This window comes from Leuciscus leuciscus (assembly GCF_965113295.1).
Source record: "Leuciscus leuciscus genome assembly, chromosome: 9".
In the NCBI taxonomy this organism is placed as follows: domain Eukaryota; kingdom Metazoa; phylum Chordata; class Actinopteri; order Cypriniformes; family Leuciscidae; genus Leuciscus; species Leuciscus leuciscus.
This window is the reverse complement of record NC_138733.1, coordinates 42,775,326-42,801,370: the sequence shown is the minus strand read 5'-3', so window position 1 is coordinate 42,801,370 and position 26,045 is coordinate 42,775,326. Positions and strand designations below refer to the sequence as shown.

The following is a 26,045-nucleotide window of genomic DNA, read 5'->3' as shown; positions in this document are numbered from 1 at the left end:
TAGTGACCGTCGGTTGGACCCAGTCCACTGCCCAATTGGTACAGTGCTGGAGTTCCTGCAGGAACGGTTCACTGCAGGTCTGACCCCGTCCACTTTAAAGGTCTATGTGGCGGCCATAGGTGCTTACCACAGTCCTTTGGGTGGAATGTCTGTGGGGAAAGACCCCTTGGTATCTCGTTTCCTTCGTGGCACTTGGAGGTCCTCCTCCCTTTCGAAATCGGACCAGGAGGCGAATAATTTGCTTTGCCCTGTTCGGGCGTTAGACGCGTATGTCCACAGAGCTGCCCTGTGGCGTAAAAGTGACTTTTGCTCCCCTAACAAGGGAGGTCCAGTGTCTAAGCAAAGGATGAGCAAGTGGGTGGTTGAGACTATCTCACTGGCTTATGAGGCGGCTGGACAGCCTTCTCCTTTGGCTGTCCGGTCGCTCTCTACTAGGAGTATGGCGGCCTCTAAGGCCCTTATATCAGGAGTATCGTTACAGGACGTCTGTGATGCGGCAGGCTGGTCCTCACCGCACACCTTCGTCAGGTTCTACTCTCTGGATTTAGACTCTACTCTAGGGTCTCATGTTTTGTCTTCTTAGTGCTGCTCACATGATTACACACAGGACAGACATTTGTAGCTATGGAGGCGTTGGTATAGACGTTCCCATAGCGTCAGCTTTTCGACGCAACGGGAGTTCCCTTGAAAGGGAACGCCTCGGTTACGACTGTAACCTCGGTTCCCTGAAGAGGGAACGAGCGTTGCATCGCCTTGCCATATCTCCTTCATGCCTGTCAGCGCGACTTCAGACTTTACGAAGATTTCGTTTTCTGTTTCGGGCCGGCTTTTATAGCTTCCTGGTACGTGACGTCACCCGCCTCTGACGTTCCGCCACACCATTGGACTGATTTTACATGTGCTTCAAGACGTCATCACGCAAAGCGTTCCCATAGCGTCAGCTTTTCGACGCAACGCTCGTTCCCTCTTCAGGGAACCGAGGTTACAGTCGTAACCGAGGCGCTTTGTTTTTATTTTTCATTTTTTTATTTTAAGTTTAGTCAATTTAACTACTTCTTTAAAAAGCATTATTTTGTTTTTAGATTGTAATGTTGCAATGTTAGAATTTAATGTGATTTGACCCCTTTTTTGGATAGACTGCAGATAGACAGCAAGGTTACACGATGTTTGATTTTATAACCTTCAATATGAACATTGTTTGTAGGACAATATTGATCAGGATATTAAATATATATATTTTTTATTAAATACAGTTTTTTTTTTATTCAAAATAGAAAAATAATAATTAAATACTCAGATTATACCATACATCGCCATTTAGCCCAAACATTCAGATTTATTTGGCAGTTGGCTATTTCCCAACCCTACCGGCTGAAGTTTTAGCTAAACTTTACGCTAATGATAGCTACATTATTATCACTGTCAAATTGTTATTTAACAATTAGCCTACATTCAGTCCTGGATTAATAATTCAGTTTGTTGTGCCCAGTTTTTCAGTTTTTTTAGCACCAGCCACCACTGCTAGTAACACCTCCCAATTTATCCACGGCCAAATCCTCGGGGAAACGCCTGGAGAGGCAATCAAAGTTGGGGTGGCCAGACAGCCAGGGTAAAAATTGTGATTTTTATTTTATTTTATTTTTTCAATATTACCTTTTGAGATGTCTAACTAGGGTTTTTTAGGGGTACTCAATCTATCCCAGCCATTAGTTTTGAGTTAAAATTACTCCAAGTCCATACAAAAACCACATAAAAATGGTTTTATTGAACAATTACAAAACAAAACTTACAATTTAACAAACCTCATCCAACTCCCCTACATCTCCCTCACTCCTGTTATCATCCGGCTGGTTGAAGTTCTGGCAAGAGTTACCATGACAGTTCCCACAAACAGAAATACGCTTGACGCCTTGCTTTTTACAGCAGCACCTGAGAGTGTCACAGTCCCCTGAACAGTTGCAGCTGACAAACTTCAGAAGGTAGTTCAGTGCAATGGGATCTGTTGTAGGGACTGGGGCATAACCTTGTTCTCCTTGTTTCCATCCATACTCAAGGACATCCAGTGATGGACAGTGTAGCAGTAGCCGATCTTTGGTCTGGAGATATGCCCGCAGAGAGTGCTGTGCCACAGCTCCTGTAGTCGGAGGCAGTTTCTCAGGCTTGATGCTCCTGGCTACGGCCCGTTTGCTGATGATATCAAATCTTAAGTCTTCCAAATCTTCAGGTGGATTTCCGCAGAATGTGAGCTTGAACAGTTCGCAGCCAGCTTTGATGATGTCACTTTTCTTGGCTCTGATGTCATTGAACACATCCATGGCCCCCTCTGCTTTGTCAGTCTTGCAGAGCTTGGTGAGCAAAGCTGGTTTGCTAAACCCAGAATTTGCTGTTACGGTATCGCAGCCAGAGAAGCTGTGTAGGAAGATCAGGTATTACGGTATCTCTCCGGGAGGGCCTTCCCGGATCTTTCCGACATCGTAAGATGTGTCTTTAAGGTAGTTTGTGACGTCAGAAACACCAGCTATTTCAAACCGCGTTTTTGAGACTGTGTTATGAGGTGAGAGAAGACCCAATAGCGAGTGACAGTGAAGCAGTCTTTTAATAGAAAGTAAATGAGGTAGCCTCCAGCAGAGCAGTTCAACAGAAATCTTCTTTGTAGATAATTGACAACAGAAACAGCCAAAAATACGGCCAGTAATCATAAACAGAAATAATCCTCTTGTAAACAGTATTTAGACAGCAGTCAGCGGCGATGCGAGAACACAGCAGGTGGCTAGCCTCAGGTCACAGAGATGGATGCATAGTAGACACACAGCGGGGAACAGCAGCAGCACAGTCAAGCGTTTCACTGGACACAGAGAGCTGGTTAGAGCGTGAGTTGTAAAATACTTGCTGCTAGATGAATTCCCCGACAGGACACGACAGGACACGACAGGACAGGGCAGGGCAGGAAAAGGGTAGAGCGAGAAGGTAACACTGTTCTTCATTCAACTGAAGTCAACGAACAATCCGACAAAGAGGCAGGAGAAAGAGAGAGAAGAAGTAGCAAACGTAATCAGAGAGAAAAGGGGACAGGTGCGAAGCACTTAGGGTAGAACAGGAGAAGATAGGAAACAGCTGGAACAAAGAGAGTGAGTGATTGATAGCGTGCGTAAAACAAGTGGGTGTAAAGAATGAAGTGACCAGAAGAGGGCGGAAAAGGATAGGAAAAGCCAGAATCATGACAGTACCCCCCCCTCAACGAGCGCCCCCTGGCGCTCCCAAGGAGGAAGACTGGCGAGAGCGGAGGAAATCATCGATAAGCGAACGGTCCAGGACGTCCCGAGATGGAATCCAACTTCTCTCCTCCGGACCGTACCCCTCCCAGTCTACCAAATATTGGTAACCGCGACCACGACGGCGAACGTCCAGAAGCTTACGGACTCTATAAACCGGAGTCCCCTCGACTAAGACAGGAGGATGCGAAGGACAAGACGGGGCGCGAATAACGGGCTTAATGCATGAGACATGGAAGACCGGGTGGACGCGTCTGAGATAAGGAGGTAGCTTCAATTTGATTGAGACAGGACTGATAATTTTAGAAATCCGAAAAGGACCGATAAACCGAGGAGCCAGCTTCCGTGAAATGGATTGAAGTGGCAGATTCTGGGTGGAAAGCCACACCCTTTGACCGCAAAGATAGCGGGGACTCTTGACACGACGCCTATTAGCTGCAACGCACATCCTAGTTCTAGAACGACAAAGAGCTGATCTAACCCTCTTCCAGGTTCGTTTGCAACGTTTAATGTAAGCTTGAACCGACGGAACGCACGAGTCTGGATCTTGGGAAGAGAATAAAGGCGGTTGATACCCAAGGCAACTCTGGAAAGGCGAGAGTCCTGTAGCGGAGGACGGAAGAGAATTATGGGCATATTCAGCCCAGGGGAGCTGCTCGGACCAAGACGTGGGATTCTTAAAAGCAAGACTGCGCAGGATGCGGCCGACAATTTGGTTTGCGCGTTCGGCCTGACCATTGGTCTGGGGGTGGAACCCAGACGAGAGACTCGCGGAAGCTCCGATCTGACGACAAAATTCTTTCCAAAATTGAGAAGCGAATTGGGGACCCCTGTCAGAAACAACATCGGAGGGGAGACCATGGAGCTTAAAAACGTGATCGACCATTATCTGCGCCGTCTCTTTGGCGGAGGGAAGTTTAGGAAGGGGGATGAAATGTGCGGCTTTAGAGAAGCGATCAACGACAGTAAGGATAACGGTATGACCCGCCGACGAGGGGAGCCCAGTAATAAAATCGAGAGCTATGTGTGACCACGGACGAGACGGAACAGGCAACGGTCTTAAAAGGCCAGTAGGAGGAGAATGACTGGACTTGGTTTGAGCGCAAACGGCGCATGCAGCAACAAAGCGACGAATATCCTTCTCACGGGACGGCCACCAAAAACGCTGTTTAACTAAAGCAAGGGTACCCCTAACACCGGGATGGGCTGCCAATTTGGAGGTATGGGCCCATTGAAGGACCGCGCGCCGAGCAGAGACAGGAATGAAAAGTAAGTGTTTAGGACAGCCTCGCGGCGGAACGGAGCGAGCGAGCGCACGTTTGACAAGTCTCTCTATTCCCCAAATCGTCACCCCAACCACCCGTGCAGGAGGAATAATAACCTCCTGGGTTGGAGTGACCTCAGAGGAATCGAAAAGACGAGAGAGCGCGTCGGGTTTTACATTCTTAGACCCTGGACGATACGAAATGGTAAACTCGAAACGGGCGAAGAAAAGAGCCCAACGAGCCTGACGCGCGTTCAGACGCTTAGCGGAACGAATGTATTCGAGATTACGATGATCGGTCCATACTATGAAAGGAACCGATGCTCCCTCTAACCAGTGACGCCACTCTTCCAAAGCCAAGCGAATGGCGAGTAACTCGCGGTCACCGACGTCATAATTGCGTTCTGAAGGCGAAAGACGGTGAGAAAAATAGGCACAAGGGTGTACCTTGTCATCAAGGAATGAGCGTTGGGAAAGAATGGCCCCAACACCCACCTCTGAAGCATCGACCTCGACAATAAACTGGTTAGAAATGTTAGGAGTAATCAAAATGGGAGCTGTAGAGAAAAGACTCTTAAGACGCTCGAACGCACTCTGAGCGGAATCGGTCCAGACAAAACAAGACTTGGATGACGTAAGCGCGGTTAACGGTGCTGCCACTTGACTAAAATTTCGAATGAACCTGCGATAAAAGTTAGCAAAACCAAGGAATCTCTGAAGGGCTGTGCGTGAATCAGGAACTGGCCAATCTGTGACCGCTTGGACCTTTGCAGGGTCCATACTAATTCCCTCCGCCGAAATAACGGAACCGAGAAAAACTACCGACTGCGTGTGAAAAGAGCACTTCTCCGCCTTGACAAAGAGACGGTTCTCTAACAGGCGCTGAAGAACGCGTCGAACGTGCTGTACATGAACCTGAAGCGAGGGTGAAAAGATCAGAATGTCGTCTAGGTAAACAAAGACAAAGATATTGAGCATATCGCGAAGGACGTCATTAATAAGTGCTTGGAAGACAGCGGGAGCGTTTACGAGCCCGAAAGGAAGAACCCGGTATTCAAAGTGCCCGAGAGGAGTATTGAACGCGGTCTTCCACTCGTCGCCCTCCTTTATGCGTATCAAATGGTAGGCATTGCGCAGGTCTAATTTTGTGAAAAACTTAGCTCCCTGCAAGATCTCAAAAGCAGATGACATAAGCGGCAAAGGATATCTATTCTTTACCGTAATGTCATTGAGCCCTCGATAATCTATACAGGGACGCAAGGAACCATCCTTCTTTTTCACAAAAAAAAACCCCGCGCCGGCAGGGGAGGAAGAGGGAACTATGGTACCCGCATCTAGAGCCTCAGAGAGATAATTCTCGAGAGCCTTACGCTCAGGAATCGACAAAGAATACAATCTACCGCGTGGTGGTGTAGTACCGGGAAGAAGATCGATACAACAATCGTAAGGACGGTGAGGAGGGAGAGAAGTGGCCCGTGAACGGCTGAAAACCGCTCACAAATCGTGATACGTCTCCGGCACTCCAGACAAATCTCCTGGCTCCTCCTGAAACACAGAAACAGAAGAAACAGGAGGTATGGCAGACAAGACATTTAACATGACACGACAGATTCCATGATAGGATGGTTCCCTTAGACCAGTTAATATGGGGATTATGCAGTTTTAACCAAGGATGTCCTAGGACTATGGGAGAAAAAGGAGAACGAAAAATTTTAAAGGAAATGGTCTCGCGATGATTGCCTGAGACCGTGAGAGACACAGGAACAGTCTCACGGCAGATCTTGGGCAGGGAACTACCATCTAGGGCAAAAAGGGGAGTGGCCTCTTTCAGTTCATTGAGAGGAATACCTTGCTCACGGGCCCACGTCTCGTCAATGAAATTCCCCTCGGCCCCAGAGTCAATCATGGCGTTGGTAGAGACAGCGAATCCTTGCCAATGCAGATGAACAGGAATGGTAGTGTTGGCTTGATGAGAAGGGACCAGAGAAGTAGCGCTCGCCAGTATCCCTCCTATTACTGGCGAGCGTTGGCTTTTACTTGACACGTCGACACAAAGTGCTTGTCGGAGCCACAGTAGAGACAGAGCCGGTTCATAATTCTTCGTTCTCGTTCCTTCGAGGAGATTCGTAAGCCTCCCAGCTGCATGGGTTCCGCGACAGATGATGAAAGAGAAGAGGTTGGGGGCGGAGAGAGAGAAACGGTCTCGGTACCTCTGGCTCGTTGTCGCAAGTCGAAACGCTTCTCCACTCTGATGGCGAGGTCGATGAGAGGATCGAGACGACTGGGAATCTCCCTGGCGAGGATCTCGTCCCTGACCTCGGTGTTGAGACCTTCCAGGAAGCGGGCCACCAGCGCCGGCTCATTCCAGCCGCAAGTCGTGGCAAGAGTGCGAAACTCAATTGAGAAATCAGCGGCAGAACGCCTCCCTTGATGAAGAGAAGAGAGCAAGCGGGAAGCCTCAGGACCATGAGCGGAGCGATCGAAGACACGAATCATCTCCTCCTTGAACGAGGAAAATCGATCCAGGAAATCCGCCTCAGCATCCCAGCTGGCCGCTCCCCACTGACGAGCCCGTCCAGTAAGGAGGGAGATCACAAATGCGACCTTGGCGCGGTCCCTGGCGTAAGTAGATGGTTGAAGAGAGAAGATTACTTCACACTGAGTCAAGAATGAACGACACTGTGTTGGCTCACCCGAGTAACACGGTGGATTATTTATTCTAGGCTCTGGAGACGAGGGCAGCAGAGAAGATGAAGAGGGTTCTTGACGAAGATGATGAAGTTGCGCGGTCAGATCAGACACCTGCGCAGCCAGGGATTCCACCACGCGTCTTGTGGCGACCAGCTCCTCTTCATGCCTGCCCAGTAAAGCACCTTGACGCTCGACAGCAACTTGAAAGGGAGTCTCACTCGCTGGGTCCATCTTGGTCGGATTGTACTGTTATGAGGTGAGAGAAGACCCAATAGCGAGTGACAGTGAATCAGTCTTTTAATAGAAAGTAAATGAGGTAGCCTCCAGCAGAGCAGTTCAACAGAAATCTTCTTTGTAGATAATTGACAACAGAAACAGCCAAAAATACGGCCAGTAATCATAAACAGAAATAATCCTCTTGTAAACAGTATTTAGACAGCAGTCAGCGGCGATGCGAGAACACAGCAGGTGGCTAGCCTCAGGTCACAGAGATGGATGCATAGTAGACACACAGCGGGGAACAGCAGCAGCACAGTCAAGCGTTTCACTGGACACAGAGAGCTGGTTAGAGCGTGAGTTGTAAAATACTTGCTGCTAGATGAATTCCCGACAGGACACGACAGGACACGACAGGACACGACAGGACACGACAGGACACGACAGGACACGACAGGACACGACAGGACACGACAGGACACGACAGGACAGGGCAGGACAGGGCAGGAAAAGGGTAGAGCGAGAAGGTAACACTGTTCTTCATTCAACTGAAGTCAACGAACAATCCGACAAAGAGGCAGGAGAAAGAGAGAGAAGAAGTAGCAAACGTAATCAGAGAGAAAAGGGGACAGGTGCGAAGCACTTAGGGTAGAACAGGAGAAGATAGGAAACAGCTGGAACAAAGAGAGTGAGTGATTGATAGCGTGCGTAAAACAAGTGGGTGTAAAGAATGAAGTGACCAGAAGAGGGCGGAAAAGGATAGGAAAAGCCAGAATCATGACAGACTGTCTTTGGTTCACTGCAGATCTTTTTTCGACCTCACTCAGACCGTCACCACGGTCTTCCCTTGAATGACGCCATTCTTCCATCTATCCTCGAGAGTCAGAGGTGGACAAAGTACACAACTTCCTTACTTGAAAGTAAAGATACTACTGGTCAAATATTACTCCATTACAAGTAAAAGTTGTAAAGACCGATTTTTACTCAAGTAAAAGTACAGAAGTTCTTGTCTTTAAAATTACTTAAGTATTATAAGTAAAAAGTAAATGTCAATGCATTGTTTTATTATTCTTGCATTGTTGTATGTAATACTTACAGTACCTTATGCCTCTGAATCTATGGCTGCCTTCCCTCATATCAATATCACATTTATTTCTAGAACACAGTTCCAGTAGTGGGATTGAATGTGAGATTGAATAAGTGCACTCAATAACGTCCACAATGGTTTCGGACACCCAAATGGCTGCTTGGCCAAACCCAACGTTGAAAATGAAAATCAAGTTGATGTCAGAATCCAATGGCAGATTGACATTAATCTCCAACGTTGGACAGACGGGTTGACATCAGAAACCAACATCAGTCGAGTTCTGACGTCAACCCAATTTTCATTTCCAACCAAAATGCAAGCCTTGCAACCAAAATCATCCCCTTACTTTCTACTCAAGGACCTTGACAGAAATGTCGTGGAGTAAAAAGTATGATATTTGTCTTTCAAATGTAGTGAAGTAAAAAGTTTCCATAAAAAAATAATACTCAAGTAAAGTACAGATACTCAAAAAGTGTACTAAAGTACAGTACTCAAGTAAATGTACTTTGTTACTGTCCATCTCTGCTCAAGACCTAATATCAACAATATCAGGTGACTGACCTTAGGGGTTGGCTATATAACATCCAGGTGAGGTGACGGTCATCGTTCGGTCTCATAGATCCATAGTTATGGACATAACTTACAATCTATTTCAACCTCACTCACTCACCACGGTCTTCCCTTGGATGACTTATACCACCAGGGTCCCTCCCCCATCTATTTAGCCACAGATAAAATAGCAGACCCCAAAGATTTCGGATTTCCCACATTAATCCTATAAAATCTTGTGAGCGTGCATGGGCTGCTCCAAGAGGCTTTAAACTTTTTTTGTTTGCGTTAAACTTGACTGCCAGTGCAAGGAACAAATACAACACCAGATAACTATAAAACATTTTGATATTAAAAGTGTAAATGATTTCTATTCAGTTTTAGACGGGTTCGGCCTCAGTTGTGGCATCATTTCCACCCCAGCCAACAATTTTTTTCCTCCATTTAGTTTATCAAGTAAACAGTAGTATCAATGAAGCAGTCAAACAAGGTCATGCACAGATAATTCATTCACTGTAAAAACAGTAACAAGCATGAAGAAGAAAAAAAGAGTCAGTTTTGATTACATGCTGACTGGTTGGACATTTTTGGGGGATTTCTCTTATGATGTTAGTGTTGATTTTGTTCAACAGTGTTGAAAATGAGTGTGAGTATAATTGGCCCTAACTGAGGCATCATACATGGATATACTGTTAACTTTCCTGCTCATGTTTACAGTATGAGGGATGAGTTCAGTTGGGTTTCTGTGTAGTAGAAAGTGTCCTTATTCTTGGATTAGTGTCATTCGATGGAAGTGATGTCCAGAGGGGATTCAATTGGGGCTTTCGCACCGGAGGAACCCTTTCATAGTTCCTAAAACTATTGGCGTAAGTTCCCGGATTTTGGCGTGTTCGCACCGCAGGAACTAGGAACGATTTTAGTTCTAGAAACTCCTTTTGGAGGAACTAATTTACTCCCTCTTTAGAGTCGGTCTAAACCAGCGCTATAGGAACTATCCGTGACGTTAGTGTTCGCTGATTGGCCGAACGCACGCGAAACACCAGCACCCGCCATTTTTAAAAAGGCTGTGTAAACACACAGATTATAGACTATATATTTACTTCAGAAACTAACTCTACGAATATGGAAAACAGTGATAGATGAGCCTCTAAACCTTTACGCTGAGGAGAAAATCCAACGCAACTTTGAGGAGACCAAGAGAAACATGATTATGTATTTCTGCTCAGCAACACTGGACATCAATCACACGGCATTCGCTACTAACTTTCCATTGCTGTCTACTTTCTATGAATAATAGTTCTATATAATAACTAGGGCTGGGAGAAAAAATCGATTCACCTAGGTATCACGATTTTTTTTTTTAAACGATTTTAAAATCAAATAGAAGTACTGGGATAAAAGTTTAAATTTCAAATATGAACACTGATGGTCTACGATAGCGATCAAAAGAGAGTAAATCAACTTTTGATTTGGCGCTTAAAATAACACATTTATCGGTTACATTGTTTCGCCACTAGGTGGCGACATATGACTGTTAAAAAACGTAACAGTTATTGAATCATATATTCAAGAGAATGTAGGATTGTATGATGCTTCTGAAATAAGTCAGAAAGATGTGATGAATTGTTTTTGTAACTATGATTCATCTTATACATCATGTACAGTCTGTATAAGTGTATGATTTAACTTTTCCCCATGGCCTAGTGTTAAAATAAATAACTAAAATCGGGAAATGGGTGTATCGTCCCAGCCCTAATAATAACACATTAGACAGGACTGTTAGACAGATCGTAAACTAATGAACACGGAGAATGCGAGCACTGTGAGCTTAGGCTCTGGCGTTCTCAGCCTCATCAAAATAAAGGTCACAACAACAAGCGCGGCTTACGTCACTTCAGAGTTCCTACTGGCGGAGCGAATGCAACCAGAAAACGTTCCTAGGGGAATCATTAGTTTTCGGGGAACCACCCTGATGGCTCATTTCTTGAACTATCCGGTGCGAAAGCCCCTAATGACCCTACAAGTTCAATTAAAGGATTTGTTCACTACAGAATAAAAATTTCCTGATAATTTATTCACCCCCCACGTCATCCAAGATGTTCATGTCTTTCTTTCTTCAGTCGAAAAGAAATTAAGGTTTTTGAGGAAAACATTCCAGGAATTTTCCCTATATAGTGACTTCAATGGAGTCCAACAGTTTGAAGGTCCAAAATGTGAGTTTCAGTGCAGCTTCAAAGTCTCGACACGATCCAGCCGAGGAATAAGAGTCTTATCTAGACAAACCAGCGGACATTTTATATATATATATATATAAAAAAATGTGTATACTTTTTAACCACAAATGCTGTGATGCGCCACACATTGCGTAATCACTCTGAAAGGTCACGCTTGTGCCCAGAGCTGATGCAGTTACATAAAACAAGACTTGCTGGCGCTCGTGAACAGACCATTTCTCCAAGTAATATTAGCCATGTTTCCATTCAAAGTTGTGAATTTACCTTGTGCTCAAAATTGGAATATGGCATAAAACATTTGCGAATAAAGCAGCATTTCCATCCCATGTGTTCAAGAGAACAGAATCGTCACTTCCTGGGAAGGAGCGCGTTAGTAATATGCGTCTATAGGCGGGTCCACAACTTACACTTTGTCCCGTAGATGGTCCGCTTTAACCTCGCGCACGAGCAGATCCGTTTCCTCGCTAGAAAAACGTTCAGTCTTTTCACTTGCAAATTCCGTCATGTAAATTGCGAATCCGACATGGCACGAGCGCAACTGGCTTTTAAAGGGAATGGGAAATGAGACTCTGATTGGTTTATTGCATGTTATGCCCAAAACACACCCATTACTCATTAAGAGAATAAGGACAACCCTTTAGGGACGACCCTTTAGACCATGTGTTGGGCTTGCCGACCATTTTTCCCGTCATTAAACTAGCAAAAGTGGATTCGCACACGCCCTAAGTGCACTTGCTCCATGCGCTTTAGACCATGCACTTTAGATTGCTAAAATAGGGCCCTAAGACTCAGGCGTTTCAGGACCACCAAACCAACATCTGAGATGCTGCGATGCCATTGGTCCACTGGTTAGTCCAGTTATCCAATCACAGCCTCTGCTGATTGTTTTGTTGCACATCGAGGGATTTATTAAGTAAATGTCTTTCCATCGTAGCTTATGCTCCTTTCCTCTTATTATTCCTCTTATCTGCCTCAAATGAGCGCATGAGTTTTTAATGCAGACAGAGAAAGATACATAAAAATATAAAAATATTATACACAGGTAATGGACAAATGTCTGCTCAGGTCTTTTTATTATTGCAAATGAAAGGTTACAGACATTAACAGTGAGTGGAAATTAATTAATTTGTCTGCTATTTCTTTGCACAGTAGCTAGGTGTCACTAGTGAGCAATGCTGAATGAAGCTTCGAGTAAAGAACCTTTGGCTGAAGCAATGGACTGCGAGGTCTCGGTGGTTCAGGAAGCCTCATTTTGCCATCACTATTAAGAGCTTCAATGCTGCAGAAATATTGGTGTACCCTTCCCCAGCTCTGTGCCTCGATACAATCCTGTCTCGGCGGTCTAAAGATAATTCCTTGGACTTCATGGCTTGGTTTGTGCTCTGACATGCAACTGTTAAATGTGGGACCTTATATAGACAAGTGTGTGCCTTTCCAAATCATGTCCAATCAACTGAAGTCACCACACGTGGACTCCAATCCAGTTGTAGAAACATCTCAAATCCGAAATTAATTAATTTAATCCATTTTGGAATAAGGCTGTAACATAACAAAATGTGGAAAAAGTGAAGCGCTGTGAATACTTTCCGGATGCACTGTATGATGAACACAAAATGACCACAGTCATGCGCAGAAGAGTGTGTTCATAAATTGATGTGACGTATTGCTCAAGAATGAGAAATGTCATCTGTGTTTGTCTCTCAGGCAGCTGCAGAGTACGCCAAGTCTCGTCTTCCCGTCATGTTGCGCCAGCAGCTTCAGAAAGAAAACAGCGCTCGTACTCCTCAGTCCATTCTCAGGCAGCAGATCCTCAACATGGACAAAGAGATTCTGGAGCAACTGTCGGCCTCCTATGATGAAGCAGGTGAGAGCTCACAGTCTGATGGATGGCTCAGAATCACAATATACTAAGTGCAAGTCTACGACAATTTGACCTTCGACCTGAGAATCAAACATGACATGTGATGAGGTCATTGTGCACTGTCCTGTCATACTCTGTGCTGCTTTGAAAAGTACCTGACAGTATTCAGAAGATTCTGAATATACTACTAAACAAAATATCATGTGATTTACTAGAGGTTCTGACAAAATGTTCATTGCTGCAGTCTGTTTAAAAAATAATTAATTCGATTATTATAATTTTTTATTGGTTAAATGAATGATTCAATGACTCTCTTATAAATACTTCACTTGTTTCATTACTGGATGAATTAGTGGGTGTTTCTCATTTCTTATTTGAGATTAAGACATTAAGGGCCCTATCTTGCACCCAGCGCAAGTGACTTTGTACACCGACGCATGTATCATTCCTATTTTGCACCCGCGCAAAGCGCGCTTTTCCCTCCACAGAAGCACGTCGGTAAGTTAGGAAATACACTTGCGCTCCCGGGGGCGGTTCAGCGCAAAGAGGAGGCGTGTTCCGGCGCAAACGTTCCTTCATGCTATTTTGCAGGTTTAGAAAACAATTGCGCCACTAACCAGGAAAAAATTGTTTAAAGTCAGTGGCGCGTTGCGCATGTTATCCATATGCTATTTTAAGGGCGCATGCTTGGCCATAATCAATGTAGCGTGTGCACAACGCGCATACACTTTGATTCTCTCATCTACACAGAAGCAGCAGTTTTCATTTTTGCAAATCATACATTATTACGATAGATAGATAGATAGATAGATAGATAGACAATTTATTATAAAAGCATACATCTAGCTTACACATTTACCCAAATTATCATACGCCTGTTTAACCGAAGTTAATTTGGGTGGGTTTCTCCATTTCAATGTAACTTCTCTCTTTTACGGCCGTGACGAGAGCGTTGCTCTCCTCGGCTGTGAACCGCTCCTGGCGCGCGCCTGGCAAATCCGCCGTTACAATAGCAATCCGCTATGGAAAAAGCGCCTCTGCTCTTAAAGGGAATGTGAGATGACGCTCTGATTGGTTTATTTCATGTTACGCCCAAACCACACCTATGAATAATGAAGCTACTTCAGACCAACCCATTTTAGATTTGCGCCTGGCGCAAGAGTCATTTATCCCGCCGGGAAAATAGCAACAGCGCCGAGACCCGCCCACAAAGTTACTTGCGCTTTGCGCTTGACACTTGCGTTTCAGATCGTTAAAATAGGGCCCTATATATAGTACTGACATTAAAACTCGGAAACCTTGAATTTTTTCTTAGACAGAAATATTTATTTTGGGTGAACTACACAATACATTCTGTCACTATCCACGATAAATATTGTTGCATTTTTGTATTGTGATATATTGTGACACCCCTACCTATTACCAATGTAAGGACAAAATAATAGTAATTACAATAGAGGTAGAAGGCTAACGAAAATACAAAGTTCAACTGTAAATCGGGCCAAGAGCTGGATTGGTGAAGGATCTCACATGACGCGAACAAGACCAGACTAACAGAGACAGATAGAGAGCATTAATGCCATTGGTGTCACGGTTCGCGAATGCATTGCTTTCTTTTCGTCTCGTGCATTTGTTATTGGTGTTGTGTGTGTGTGTGTGTGTGTCGCGTGGATCTGTGGGTGTGGCCGGAGCAATCACGCTCATTCATCCTATCTGCAATCATCATCGGCGCCAGCTGCGACTCATCATCACTTCCTTAAATACTCACCGTTTTCTCCTCTCCATTGTCAGATCGTTGTTTGAAGTCTTGTGCTGTCTGGTGTTCCCGATACTGTGTTCCTGTTCCCGTTCTGTGCTCGTGTGATGTTTGTACCTGGATTCCTGTTCACTGTTCTGTTCCTCGTTCACGCCGGATTTCTTCATCACCATCCCGACACTTCAGCACCTGTCAAGACTCACCCGTGTTTGACCATCGAAGTCCCTGCGTCGCCACCCTGTGTTGTTTCCCTGTATGATTCATCATTTCTAACATTAAAGAGTTTATTGCACCAGCTATTGCTTCCTCGTTCTTACAACATGACAATTGGTGCTTTTATAGTAGAGATCCCAGATGATGCCACTCCACTTTAGAGGATCGGAGAATCCGCTTCTGGCAACACCACCTACACGCTGAAATACATACATGACACATGCTTGCTGACCGGCACTGAGAATAATACCAGACACGCATGAAACCGGCCTGGGTTTCCATTGATAACTGGTTCAGAGTTCCCTTTTATGAAGTTTTTCAGTCTTGTAAACAGGAAAGTTCAGCCCAGAGCCTCACTCACATCCGGTTTGTGTCTCGCTCAGGTACCACGTGTCTGGTGGCTCTGCTGTCTGAGAAGGACTTGACTGTAGCTAATGTTGGCGATTCCAGGGCAGTGCTGTGCGATAAAGATGGTAATGCCGTCCCGCTGTCACATGACCACAAACCCTACGAGGTCAAAGAGCGAAAGAGAATCAAGAAAGCAGGTGAGTAGCAGCCCACTGCAGTCATGCATGTATATATATTAAAATATGTTTAGGATTGTTTTTTGCATCGTCACATTGATGTCCTGTCAATTAAAAATATTTTACCCCAAAAATCTCATTACTGTAATGTGATAATTGTAAAGTATTTATACATTAGGGTAGTAGTTATACTTCCTTTACACTTATTTAAAGGGGATCTATTATGCAAAATTCACTTTTAAATTGTTTCCCCAAATTCAACTGAAAATGCAACTTTTACTGACTTCTGCAGTCTCAAAATTATTCAACCCCCTGAATATAATCCCTCACAACAGCACAAATCTGCAAAACAGGTGTTGTCTCACTAATCAAGGGCTTCATTAGTTGCACCAGGTGTGCTTGAGCTAGAACACATGAAATATCTGAACTGGCTAGGTTTGTTGAGTGTCATGTTTGCATCCTCTGCCACTGGAAAGGCAAGTGGATTCTTTGAAGTATCAGGAAATCCTAGGAGAAAACGTCATGCCATCAGTGAGGAAGCTTAAGCTTGGACCTTCCAACAGGACAGTGATTCCAAGTATACCTCAAATTTCACTAAGGCTTGGTTGCAGGAGAAATCATGGAAGAGTCTACAGTGGCATCACAGTCACCTGACTTGAACCCCATGGAAAATCTCTGGTGGGATTTGAAGAAGGGAGTTGCAGGATACAAACCCAAGAATATCACTGAACTGGAGGCCATTGCTCATGAGGAATGGGCTCAGATTCCTCAGAAACGTTGCCAGAAGCTGCTATCTGGTTAAACATCTTGTTTGCAGCAGGGCAGAACAGCAAAAGGGTTCCCTTTTCGAAAGGAAACTCGCACTGCATCGATGACGCTATGGGGATCACTTATCCAATCACGGCAATCGTTATTGACCGGCGACTTATGACGTTACTACTGATGCGACCCAGAAGTATCAAAAGGGTGCCTAGAGAACATGTCATCCACTTATCGTCTGAAGGGACTGTTCAGCAGGCATCCCAAGGCATGGCTAGCGACGCAGTGTCACATAGGTTACAGTCGTAACCTGAGACATTCCTTTTCGAAAGGGAACTCGCACTGCGTAAATTAATGCACGCTTTGGGGAATGATATACCAACACCACCATGCTGAGGGGAGTGCATGCCAAATAATGGCTGTGACAAAAAATGGCAGTTTCACTGATATGCCAAAACACTCCCCCTTCGGGTCACATGCAGGCTTCCCTACAGCCACTGCCCAAGCTATGAGCCTTAAATAGGCCTCCGAAACAATGAAGGCCAACCAAGTCCGCTCAAAGGCTTGGTACCAACAGCTTCCATGGAAGGGGTTCCTTTAAGGGAATATGGACAGGGGGTCCGAAAGGAGTCTCGTCCCGTCACTTTCTGCAGGGAACATAAAGTCAACCCCAGATGCCACCAGGGAGGCTGAACTGGTCTAATTTCATGACCTAGTCTTGCCAACAACCTGTCTGTTTCCTAAACAGAGTCTCTCACATTATCTGCCTAACCTGTGGAGGCATCCGATAGGGAGGACTGCAGATGGTGGCAGTAGTCACTCACAGACCATAGATCATAGAGACGGGCATCCTGGGGAGTAGAACTCCGCATAGTACTTTATAACCCTTGCAAACGTGGGGAGTAACTCAATCCTGGATCTACACAGTGCTTCAAGGCCCTGTGGATGCTGGGCACTCTAAATAAGGGGAGTGCCTCCAGCTCTAGGGCTGATCTAACAGGGAGGCCTCGTGAGAGTCCTTCGACCTTCCGACCAGACTTTAGGGAGCTGAGTATATTCATACAGAGCGAACCTCAGATAGTATCTGAAACACTTTGCTCTACCTGATATATATTGACCAGGCTCTGGGCTAGACTCAGGGAGGCTCCAAGGGAGCCTGCAACGTGATAATTAATGTTAAACATCCAACTCATTGGGGAGGTGCCTTCAAGGAGGCTTGTGAAGGCCTAACTACTTGATAGCGATACTTGTTAGCAGAGCTAACCTCAGACGTCTTAGGTGCTCTCACAGACATTTCTGTGGGCCTGGTTATACTTAGTTTACATCGCCAACAGGCAGTGTACTAAGCAGATGTGCTATCGACCCTTTAAACAAGGAGAGTACAATCTTACGCTACAGGACTATCAAGGACTATCTTGATGTGTCTCTACCTGAGCCCCAGTGGTGAAGGCTGAATAAAATAGAGCTGTGGGTAGCAAAGCACTCTAACAATGACCCTAACAAGGGGAGTACTATCAGCATGACCCTGAGAAAAAAAAAAAGGGTCAAGGCCTATTTATCTTGTATTTAAAGACAAGTTTCCTTGTTTCACTGCTAAGCCCAAGGGAAATGGAGGCCTCAACTATGAGGCCAACTACATTCAGCCTTGTGACTTGAGTTTTAATTCAAGAAGCCTAGAGGAAAACCAACTTAAGGCCTAGCTGGATAGTGCAAAGACGGGCCTAGGCTAGACGACTCTTGTAATAAGAGGAGGCCAGTACCAGGGAAACTAGACATTACAGAAGATTAACTGATGGGCTCTAGCTCTAAAGAATATACACTCAGATACTGAGGGGCTCAAGGTGAGGATGCTTCAAGCAGACCACCTCCAAAAAATTCCTAGTACACATGCCTAAGCCAGATATTGAGATGAACATCAACTGTCTGAAGTTCAGAGCTATAGTCTCATTTCAACATCTCTCAAAGTGAGAGGAGACCTGCTATATGCATACAAGGTGGCTATCAAGGTGGCTATCAAGGTGGCCCGAAAAGTGAATAATTGTCAAAAAAAAAAAAAAAATGTTGTAATGAAAAATGTTGTAATTTTTGGTCCAAAAATAACTTTTTCTGTTAATGGATCATTCTTATTGTCTCCTCCCCCTCATAATTTTTTTTTTTCCTCTCATGATGTGCAGTCATCCCTCCCCTCCATCAGCCTGTCAATCACATGAGATTGTGTCAATCAAGCCCCGCCCTACATGTTTTGTTTTTACTTTTCCTGAAGCAGTTTCACTCTAATGTACATCACAATAGGGAGGAAAATACAATCACCATTTCTGGTTCTGACATGAAACAAATGACAATTTTTTTTAATTTAGGTGTTAAATACGACCTTCATAACATTCTGCCAAACATCTCTGAAGCTGACATTAAATTGCAGTTTAACTCTTTCCTCGCCAGCGTTTTCTAAAGAAGTTGCCTGTCACCGGCAGCATTTCTGATCATTTTCACAAACGTTTCATGGCCCTCAGAATATTTTGTTGAATGAATATCTGATCATGCAATGGAGCAAAAGAAAGAACAGAGCTTCATGCCTTTTATTATCAACACTTGAATAAGTTTCATAAAAAAATTTACATTTTGAGCAAAAAGCTGAGAAAATCATGTTTTTGTCAAAGACTACATCTGGATCAGATTCAGAGCGATGATGAAAACACAGATGCAGTAGATCGAGTCCATCAACACCCTCAAAGCTTCAGTCCTATAGCTCGTCCTGGGTCGACATTTCATTCAGTAACATTAGTTTTGATTTGCTGTTTATTGTTGATGATCGTGTTATTTTACATATGCATATGATTACATATGATATTGCTTGTTTCTGCTTCTTCTTCACCTGTGTTGTGATCAGGAGACGCTGTACTCTTTCAAAAGATGTGTAATAGCGCCCCCTACTGTATAACAGTGGAAACACTGAAAGCTGGAAAATTCCGTCAGTGGCAGGGAAAGAGTTAAATATGTTCTGCAACTGTTATAGATTTATTAGCAGAACTGTCATTGTGTGAGGTCTCATGACTTCCTACAAAACAAAACAAAATTCAATGCAAAAGTTCAATTATCTTATTGAATGACTGGCCTGCTTTAATCCAGCAGTAATCAGCTTCTCTGATTTAGGTGGCTTCATCAGTTTCAACGGCTCCTGGCGTGTGCAAGGCGTTCTTGCCATGTCCCGTTCACTTGGCGACTATCCGCTAAAGAAGCTGAAGGTGCTGATCCCTGACCCTGATGTGCTGAACTTTGACCTGGACAAACTACAGCCTCAGTTCATGATTCTGGCCTCAGATGGACTCTGGGACGCCTTCAGCAGCGAGGAAGCCGTGCACTTCATCAAAGAGCGTCTGGATGAGCCGCACTTCGGTGCGAAGAGCATCGTCCTGCAGTCCTTCTACCGCGGCTGTCCGGACAACATCACCGTGATGGTGGTCAAGTTCAGAAAGAGAGGCTCCAAAGCTGCTGGCTAGTAAAGACGGATCTGCTCTCACATGTGATCATGGACTGCAAACCGATATCTGAGTGACTGGATGAGCGATTATCATTATGCATAACTTTAACGTTAGATAAAAATGTTAAAAGGCTGTATTTTTTGGAGAAGCAACGCTTTGTATTTAAATTGAATGGTACAGATTTAAGCAATCACTTCTTCATTAAAGGTATAGCTCCCCCGAGGAATTTTTGAAGAATATTTACACAGTTCTTTCATATAAATCTGTTCAGATATTATCATTATCCCTCACTTTGATCTGTTTTTAATCTGTCATGTTGGTTTTAATTTCCCTGGTTATTGCATATAATATTTTCAATAATTAACAGTAGGTTGCCTTAAGAAATAACCCAGCCAACACGTACAGTGTGTAAATCATGAATCATGGAGAAACAGGTAAACTGTGATAGTGACCATGTCTGTCAAGCTCTAAAGTATCAAGTAACTGCCTGAAAACCTCCGCTACAGCTCTCAAATGCATGCAAATACACGCTCACTTCATTTCTGTGCTAATGCAAACTTTTCTGCTGAATGCACTGTTTGCCCCATATTAAAGTTGGATTCTGCCACAAATAACAAAAAACATTTTTTTGATCTCACAATTCGGACTTTTTTTCTCACAATTGCATGTTTCTATCTCGCAATTCTGACTATAAAGTCGGAATTGCGAAATTTAAACTCTTTATAATACGAAATTGCGACATATCACGCCATTCTGACTTTATATCTCGCAATTCTGAAAAATAAAGTCACAATTATCTTCTAAAATGTTTTATTCTGTGATGGAAACAAGCTTCCATACCATAGCAAATCCATGTACACTTGAATATATAATAATACAGATATATACACACATGTAAGGAAGAATAAATGTTCATTCCTCTTCTTTGAACTGGTGCAGAACACATTCAGTGCACAAACAAACCTTGTCCGAATCTGAACATTTCCCTTTGGCGGAGGGGGGAATAAAGACGTGAAAGTGGGTCTGTTTCTCACACAAAGCAACATGTGATTTCATCTGTTGACCTCATGTTATCAGTCGATTCTTCATTCCAAACTCATAAGTTACAGAAATGGTCATATTTAACAGGTGCTGAAGTGTCGTGTGCCTAGTTCTGTTGGAAGGCGTTTTCTGTTAATATGAAGACATTTATACTAAGCAAAAGTTTCACTTCTTTATGCCTATAACTGTCAAAAACACATCAGCACACTACTGTTACACTTTATTTAAAGGTGTCTTTATTACAGTGTAATTATAGTTATTAATAAATGAGTAATTTTAATTAACAACATGTACTAACTATAGGGTTAGGGTAGGATTAGGGTTTTGGTTAATCGCATGTAATTATGCATAATTTATAGTACAGTGACTACATGTAATAAGGACACTGTAAAATAAAGTGTTACCAAACTACTTTACTAAAACATATTTCAGGTATATCTGACTTTCACAGCCTTGACTTGACTCAGTATGATCATTGGAAGATTTTAATCCAAATATGTTGCCTTATTTTAATGAAGAAACTTATTTTATTTCTCTTTCTATCATAAATTTATTTGCCAGAAGTGTTGTGTTGTCCGGAGTTTGTGTTTACAGTGTCCGGATGTTCATGTCAATTGTCAATGTATTATTTTACATATTGATGTCTCTCTGAGACGAAGAATAACTAAATGAATGTTTATATTAAATATTAACACAAGGCGATGCAATATCAGTCAACGGAGCCTGACTTTCAGAAGCTTCAAAAGCATCATCAAATAATGTTACGAAGCTTCTGAAAATCAGGCTCCTTTTACTGATGTTATTCCTTTGCATGTGTTTATCAATTATGACAATTGGTGAGACATGCTTATTTAATAAAAATAAAACATGACTCTGAATCATTTGTTGTGTTTAAGATTGTTTAATTTACTGTGTAATGGGTATTTGAAATATATATAAAAATATCATTGATAATAAATATTTTATTAAAAATGCTTAAAGGTTGTATTTTATCATTTGTAGAGACGACAGAGAAACCGAAAACGAGAACAGCTTTGAGGGAAGCACAGGCCATTTTGTTGTTTCTAACAAAGTTTGAAAAAAAAAATTTTTTTCAACTGAGAACTTCAGTGTGTTCAGTAAAAAACTTCTCTCAGGCTTTTCTCAGTTGCTGACATTGAACCCAAGACTCAATGTCTATGGTCATTCGTAGGCTTATTTAACTTACTGCCTTTGAAACAACTTAATGTCCTTTTTTGTCTCACAAACTTTACAGGCTGTATATAATGTGCCTCTCTGCCTACTATGTGCTTCCTTGCATCGTGTCTGATGGTTTCTCCTGATTACATTGATCTCCTTGTTGTGGGTGGTGAAAAAATTCCACTGCTGGCTGACCAGTCCATTAGATGTCTTGGGAGACTGACTGCACACGGCGGAGCTCTCTGATAGGAACATGGGGAGAGGCGTGTTAAACCAGCTCTCTTGCCAATCCTGGCAAGGATTGATTACCAGCACATGTCTGTGTCCTGATATAGTGACGTGGTCCAGTGGTGTCAAGGCCGCTTTCCTTATTGAGTCAACTGTTCCATGGTAGGAGGAGCAGAAGAGAGGAAGAGGCAGAAGTACGCAAATCTTGCTGTTGAGTGCAAGGAGGCTGGATGCAGGACCATCATCAGGCCCTGAATAGGAGGTTATAATTGCTCCTTTATTCCAAACAAATTATGATCCACAAATTAATGTAAAGAGATTAACAAATATGTGTTTTGTCACAAACAGAACTCTGCCTGGCATTCATTTGTGAATCGCTTCCTATACATTTGTGGATCGCTTCTTGTGCATTTGAGGATCACCGCGCATATTTGTGGATTTCAAAACATTTCTAGCATCAAGACAATATTGCTAGAGAGACCAATCTACTTTGAGTGTAAATATGGTGCAGGTATGAATCCGGAAGCATGTGCGATCGCACTTCAGGTTTTCGCTGAGGAGTTGAGCCAGAGACCCTGCCGGCCAGCAGTGGTACAGCACCCGTGGTGACAGGACGTGACGTCTCCGTTCCCTTCTTCAGGGATCCCTCCACGCCTATTGGGGCAGAAGATGTGACAGGGTTTACGCAAAGAAGGTCGATTACTGCTGTTCCGCATGACCCACTCTGTGAGACTCGGATGACATTGAATAACACTTGGAAACCGTGCCCTTTCCACTGGAAAAGGAATGCTGCGAAAGCCACATCCTGCCCGCAGGGAGGTATTATGTGGATTTTACATATATGGACTTACCCGCTAGGGCTGTGCTATATTTAGAATGTCTCTTGGGAGGCTGCAGCCTAGTTAGGGAGAAGGCTACACCTGGCGGAGATGGCAGAGACGGACTGTGCCAAGGGAAAGACACAGGCTTCCGATTAGGAGCTATACCATGGAAGAATACACATATGGGATCCCCTCGGGGTCTCCACATATGGGCACCCAGCCTAGCACTGGTTTCAATAATACTTATGAGGGTGATGGAGGAACTCAACAGGGTTTGCCCATAGGGAACTCTCTGGAGCAATATAAGCGCATGTATTGGCCCAGCAAGCCGACACTAAGCAGGGGCCTCTCTGTGTTTTTACCCGATTGAGGTGAGAACACAGGAGGATACCGGCTCTACACGAAGGCTATATATTCTAGTGAACCCAGGTGTCGCCCAGCCAACAGTTCTATCTGTCAGATATCTGTCAGTTGCGATATGTGACAAGAACGTAGCCCACCTTGCCAGTTGATGTACGCAATGGTCGCAGTGTTGTCCATACGGACCAATACGCGTTTGCACTGTAGCTGCTTTTTTAGGCGGCCCAGTGCAAGATGTATTGCTTGAAACTCGAGGCAGTTGATGTGCCAATGCAGTTGTGGACGCGTCCAAATCCCTGAAACTGCATGCCCGTTGTACGTGGACCCCCAGACGGTGGTAGAGGCATCTGTAGACAGCAGCATGCCTGGACGCCTGTTCTAGGGGCACTCCTGCCCGTAGAAATGAAGGGTCCGACCACAGACGGAAGGTTTGTGCTTGCCGCGTTGCCGCGCCCATCTAGGGAGTCTGCTGTGAAGCCAGTGCTGAAGCGGCCTCATTTGAAGCAAACCGAGTGGCGTTACGAGTTTTGCAAGGGATCCCATGCTTTTTTATTTGATAATGAGCGTCACATAATAATGGCATCCCAGTGAAATGTGAAAGGATACATTTCAATGAACAATATCTATTTTCTCCTCCAGTTAGAACAAGTATATGTTGACATTATGCATTATTTTTCTGAATAAGACAGAACCTGCAGGGAGAGTAAGTTATATTGATACCATGACTGGACAGATGAATTAATCACTAATAATTATCAATCCATTGCACTAGTCAGTTAAACTGGATTGGTAAGATTGTGGCACAAATTCTTCTATATATGTGCCAAAATAAAAACGTATCTCAGAATAAACAATTACAATAACTGATTAAGCATCTTTAAAATAAATTTATTTACACACAAAGAAGACTATGGAGTACCAGCAGCCAGAGGTGATTTTTTTTTCTGTCTGATTAGGATGGTTTTAATTGTGATATGTGGATTGCATTGCATGTTTGACATTTTATCTTTGGCTACTTGATGCAAAAGATAAAATGTGTCCTAGTGCCCTAGTAAGTCCCACTCCCACAGTCACAGGAGAAGCCCCAGTAAGTCCCTCTCCCACAGTCACAGGAGAAGCCCCAGTAAGTCCCTCTCCCACAGTCACAGGAGAAGCTCTAGTAAGTCCCTCTCCCACAGTCACAGTAGAAGCCCTCGTAAGTCCCTCTCCCACAATCAGAGGAGAAGCTCGAGTAAGTCCCTCTCCCACAGTCACAGGAGAAGCCCTAGTAAGTCCCTCTCCCACAATCACTAGAGAAGCCCTAGTAAGTCCCTCTCCCTCAATCACAGGAGAAGCCCCAGTAAGTCCCTCTCACACAGTCACAGGAAAAGCCCTGGTAAAGTCCCTCTCCCACAGTCACAGGAGAAGCCCCAGTAAGTCCCTCTCCCACAGTCACAGGAGAAGCCCTAGTAAGTCCCTCTCCCACAGTCACAGGAGAAGCCCTAGTGAGTCCCTCTCCCATAGTCACAGGAGAAGCCCTAGTAAGTCCCTCTCACATAGTCAGAGAGATCGGTCCTGTGAGTCCCTCTCCCACAGTCACAGGAGAAGCCCTAGTAAGTCCCTCTCCCACAGTCACAGGAGAAGCCCCAGTAAGTCCCTCTCACATAGTCAGAGAGATCGGTCCTGTGAGTCCCTCTCCCATACCCCTTTTCCACCAAGGCAGAACTGGTGCTGGTTCGGAGCCAGAGCCTAGTTTCAAATCGGTTCTTTGTTTTTCCACCGCCAAAGCACCAGCTCCGAACCAGTAAAACTGGTTCTTAAGTAGCACCAAATCATTGCAGGGTCTAGAACGGAGCCAAGAAAGAACCGCTTGCGTCAGAGGCTGGGGGCGGGGTTACCGTGGCCAACAAGACTGAAGAGAAACTTGTGACCGCCATTTTTAAATAGCAGCTAGTCGAGCTAATAGCAGCTCGATTATAATATCCGTCTATGTATAAGTTACGGCGAGCCGCACGAACGCGTTGGATTCGCCGTGTTTGGATGCCTATTTATTTTCGCAAACCCATGAGCATTCATAGTAACGCAACGTCTATTATTGTTGATGCCTTGTTCGAGATGCATCGGAGCAGCGTGGACCGATCAGAGCTGCGGGAGTGTTTGGAGATCATACGACTCCTTGTGCTTTTTGATCGCTTTCGCAGTGCTTTGATTTCATGTGCTGATCGTTCTGCGAGAAGCCGATGCATCTCGAACAAGTCTGGTGTGTTTGTGTTTGGCGCTGCCGCACGCGCGTTGCTGGGCAACATGATACGTATGCAGTGACGTAAGATATAGCTCTGTTGTGGCTCTCTGGCCGGTGGAAACGCAAACCGGTTCGTCAGTCGAACCAACTCCGAACTGGCAATAGCTCTAGCTCTGAACCAGCACCCGGTTCTTGTTGGTGGAAAAGGGGTACCACAGTCACAGGAGAAGCCCTAGTAAGTCCCTCTCCCACAGTCACAGGAGAAGCCCCAGTAAGTCCCTCTCACATAG

At 44.3% G+C, this 26,045-nt stretch overlaps 1 protein-coding gene across 1 annotated transcript in view; it reads left to right on the top strand.

Annotated features, from left to right (window-relative positions):
- The window catches only part of ppm1lb (protein phosphatase, Mg2+/Mn2+ dependent, 1Lb), a 59,395-nt gene extending 38,788 nt beyond the window's left edge, over positions 1–20,607 (top strand). Inside the window, exons 2-4 of the mRNA XM_082179190.1 lie at positions 13,018–13,177; positions 15,527–15,688; positions 19,577–20,607. Of these exons, the coding sequence (XP_082035316.1) occupies positions 13,018–13,177; positions 15,527–15,688; positions 19,577–19,923 (669 nt within the window). The 3' untranslated portion in view covers positions 19,924–20,607. The remainder of the gene's footprint in view (positions 1–13,017; positions 13,178–15,526; positions 15,689–19,576) is intronic.
- Positions 20,608–26,045: the final 5,438 nt, after the last annotated feature.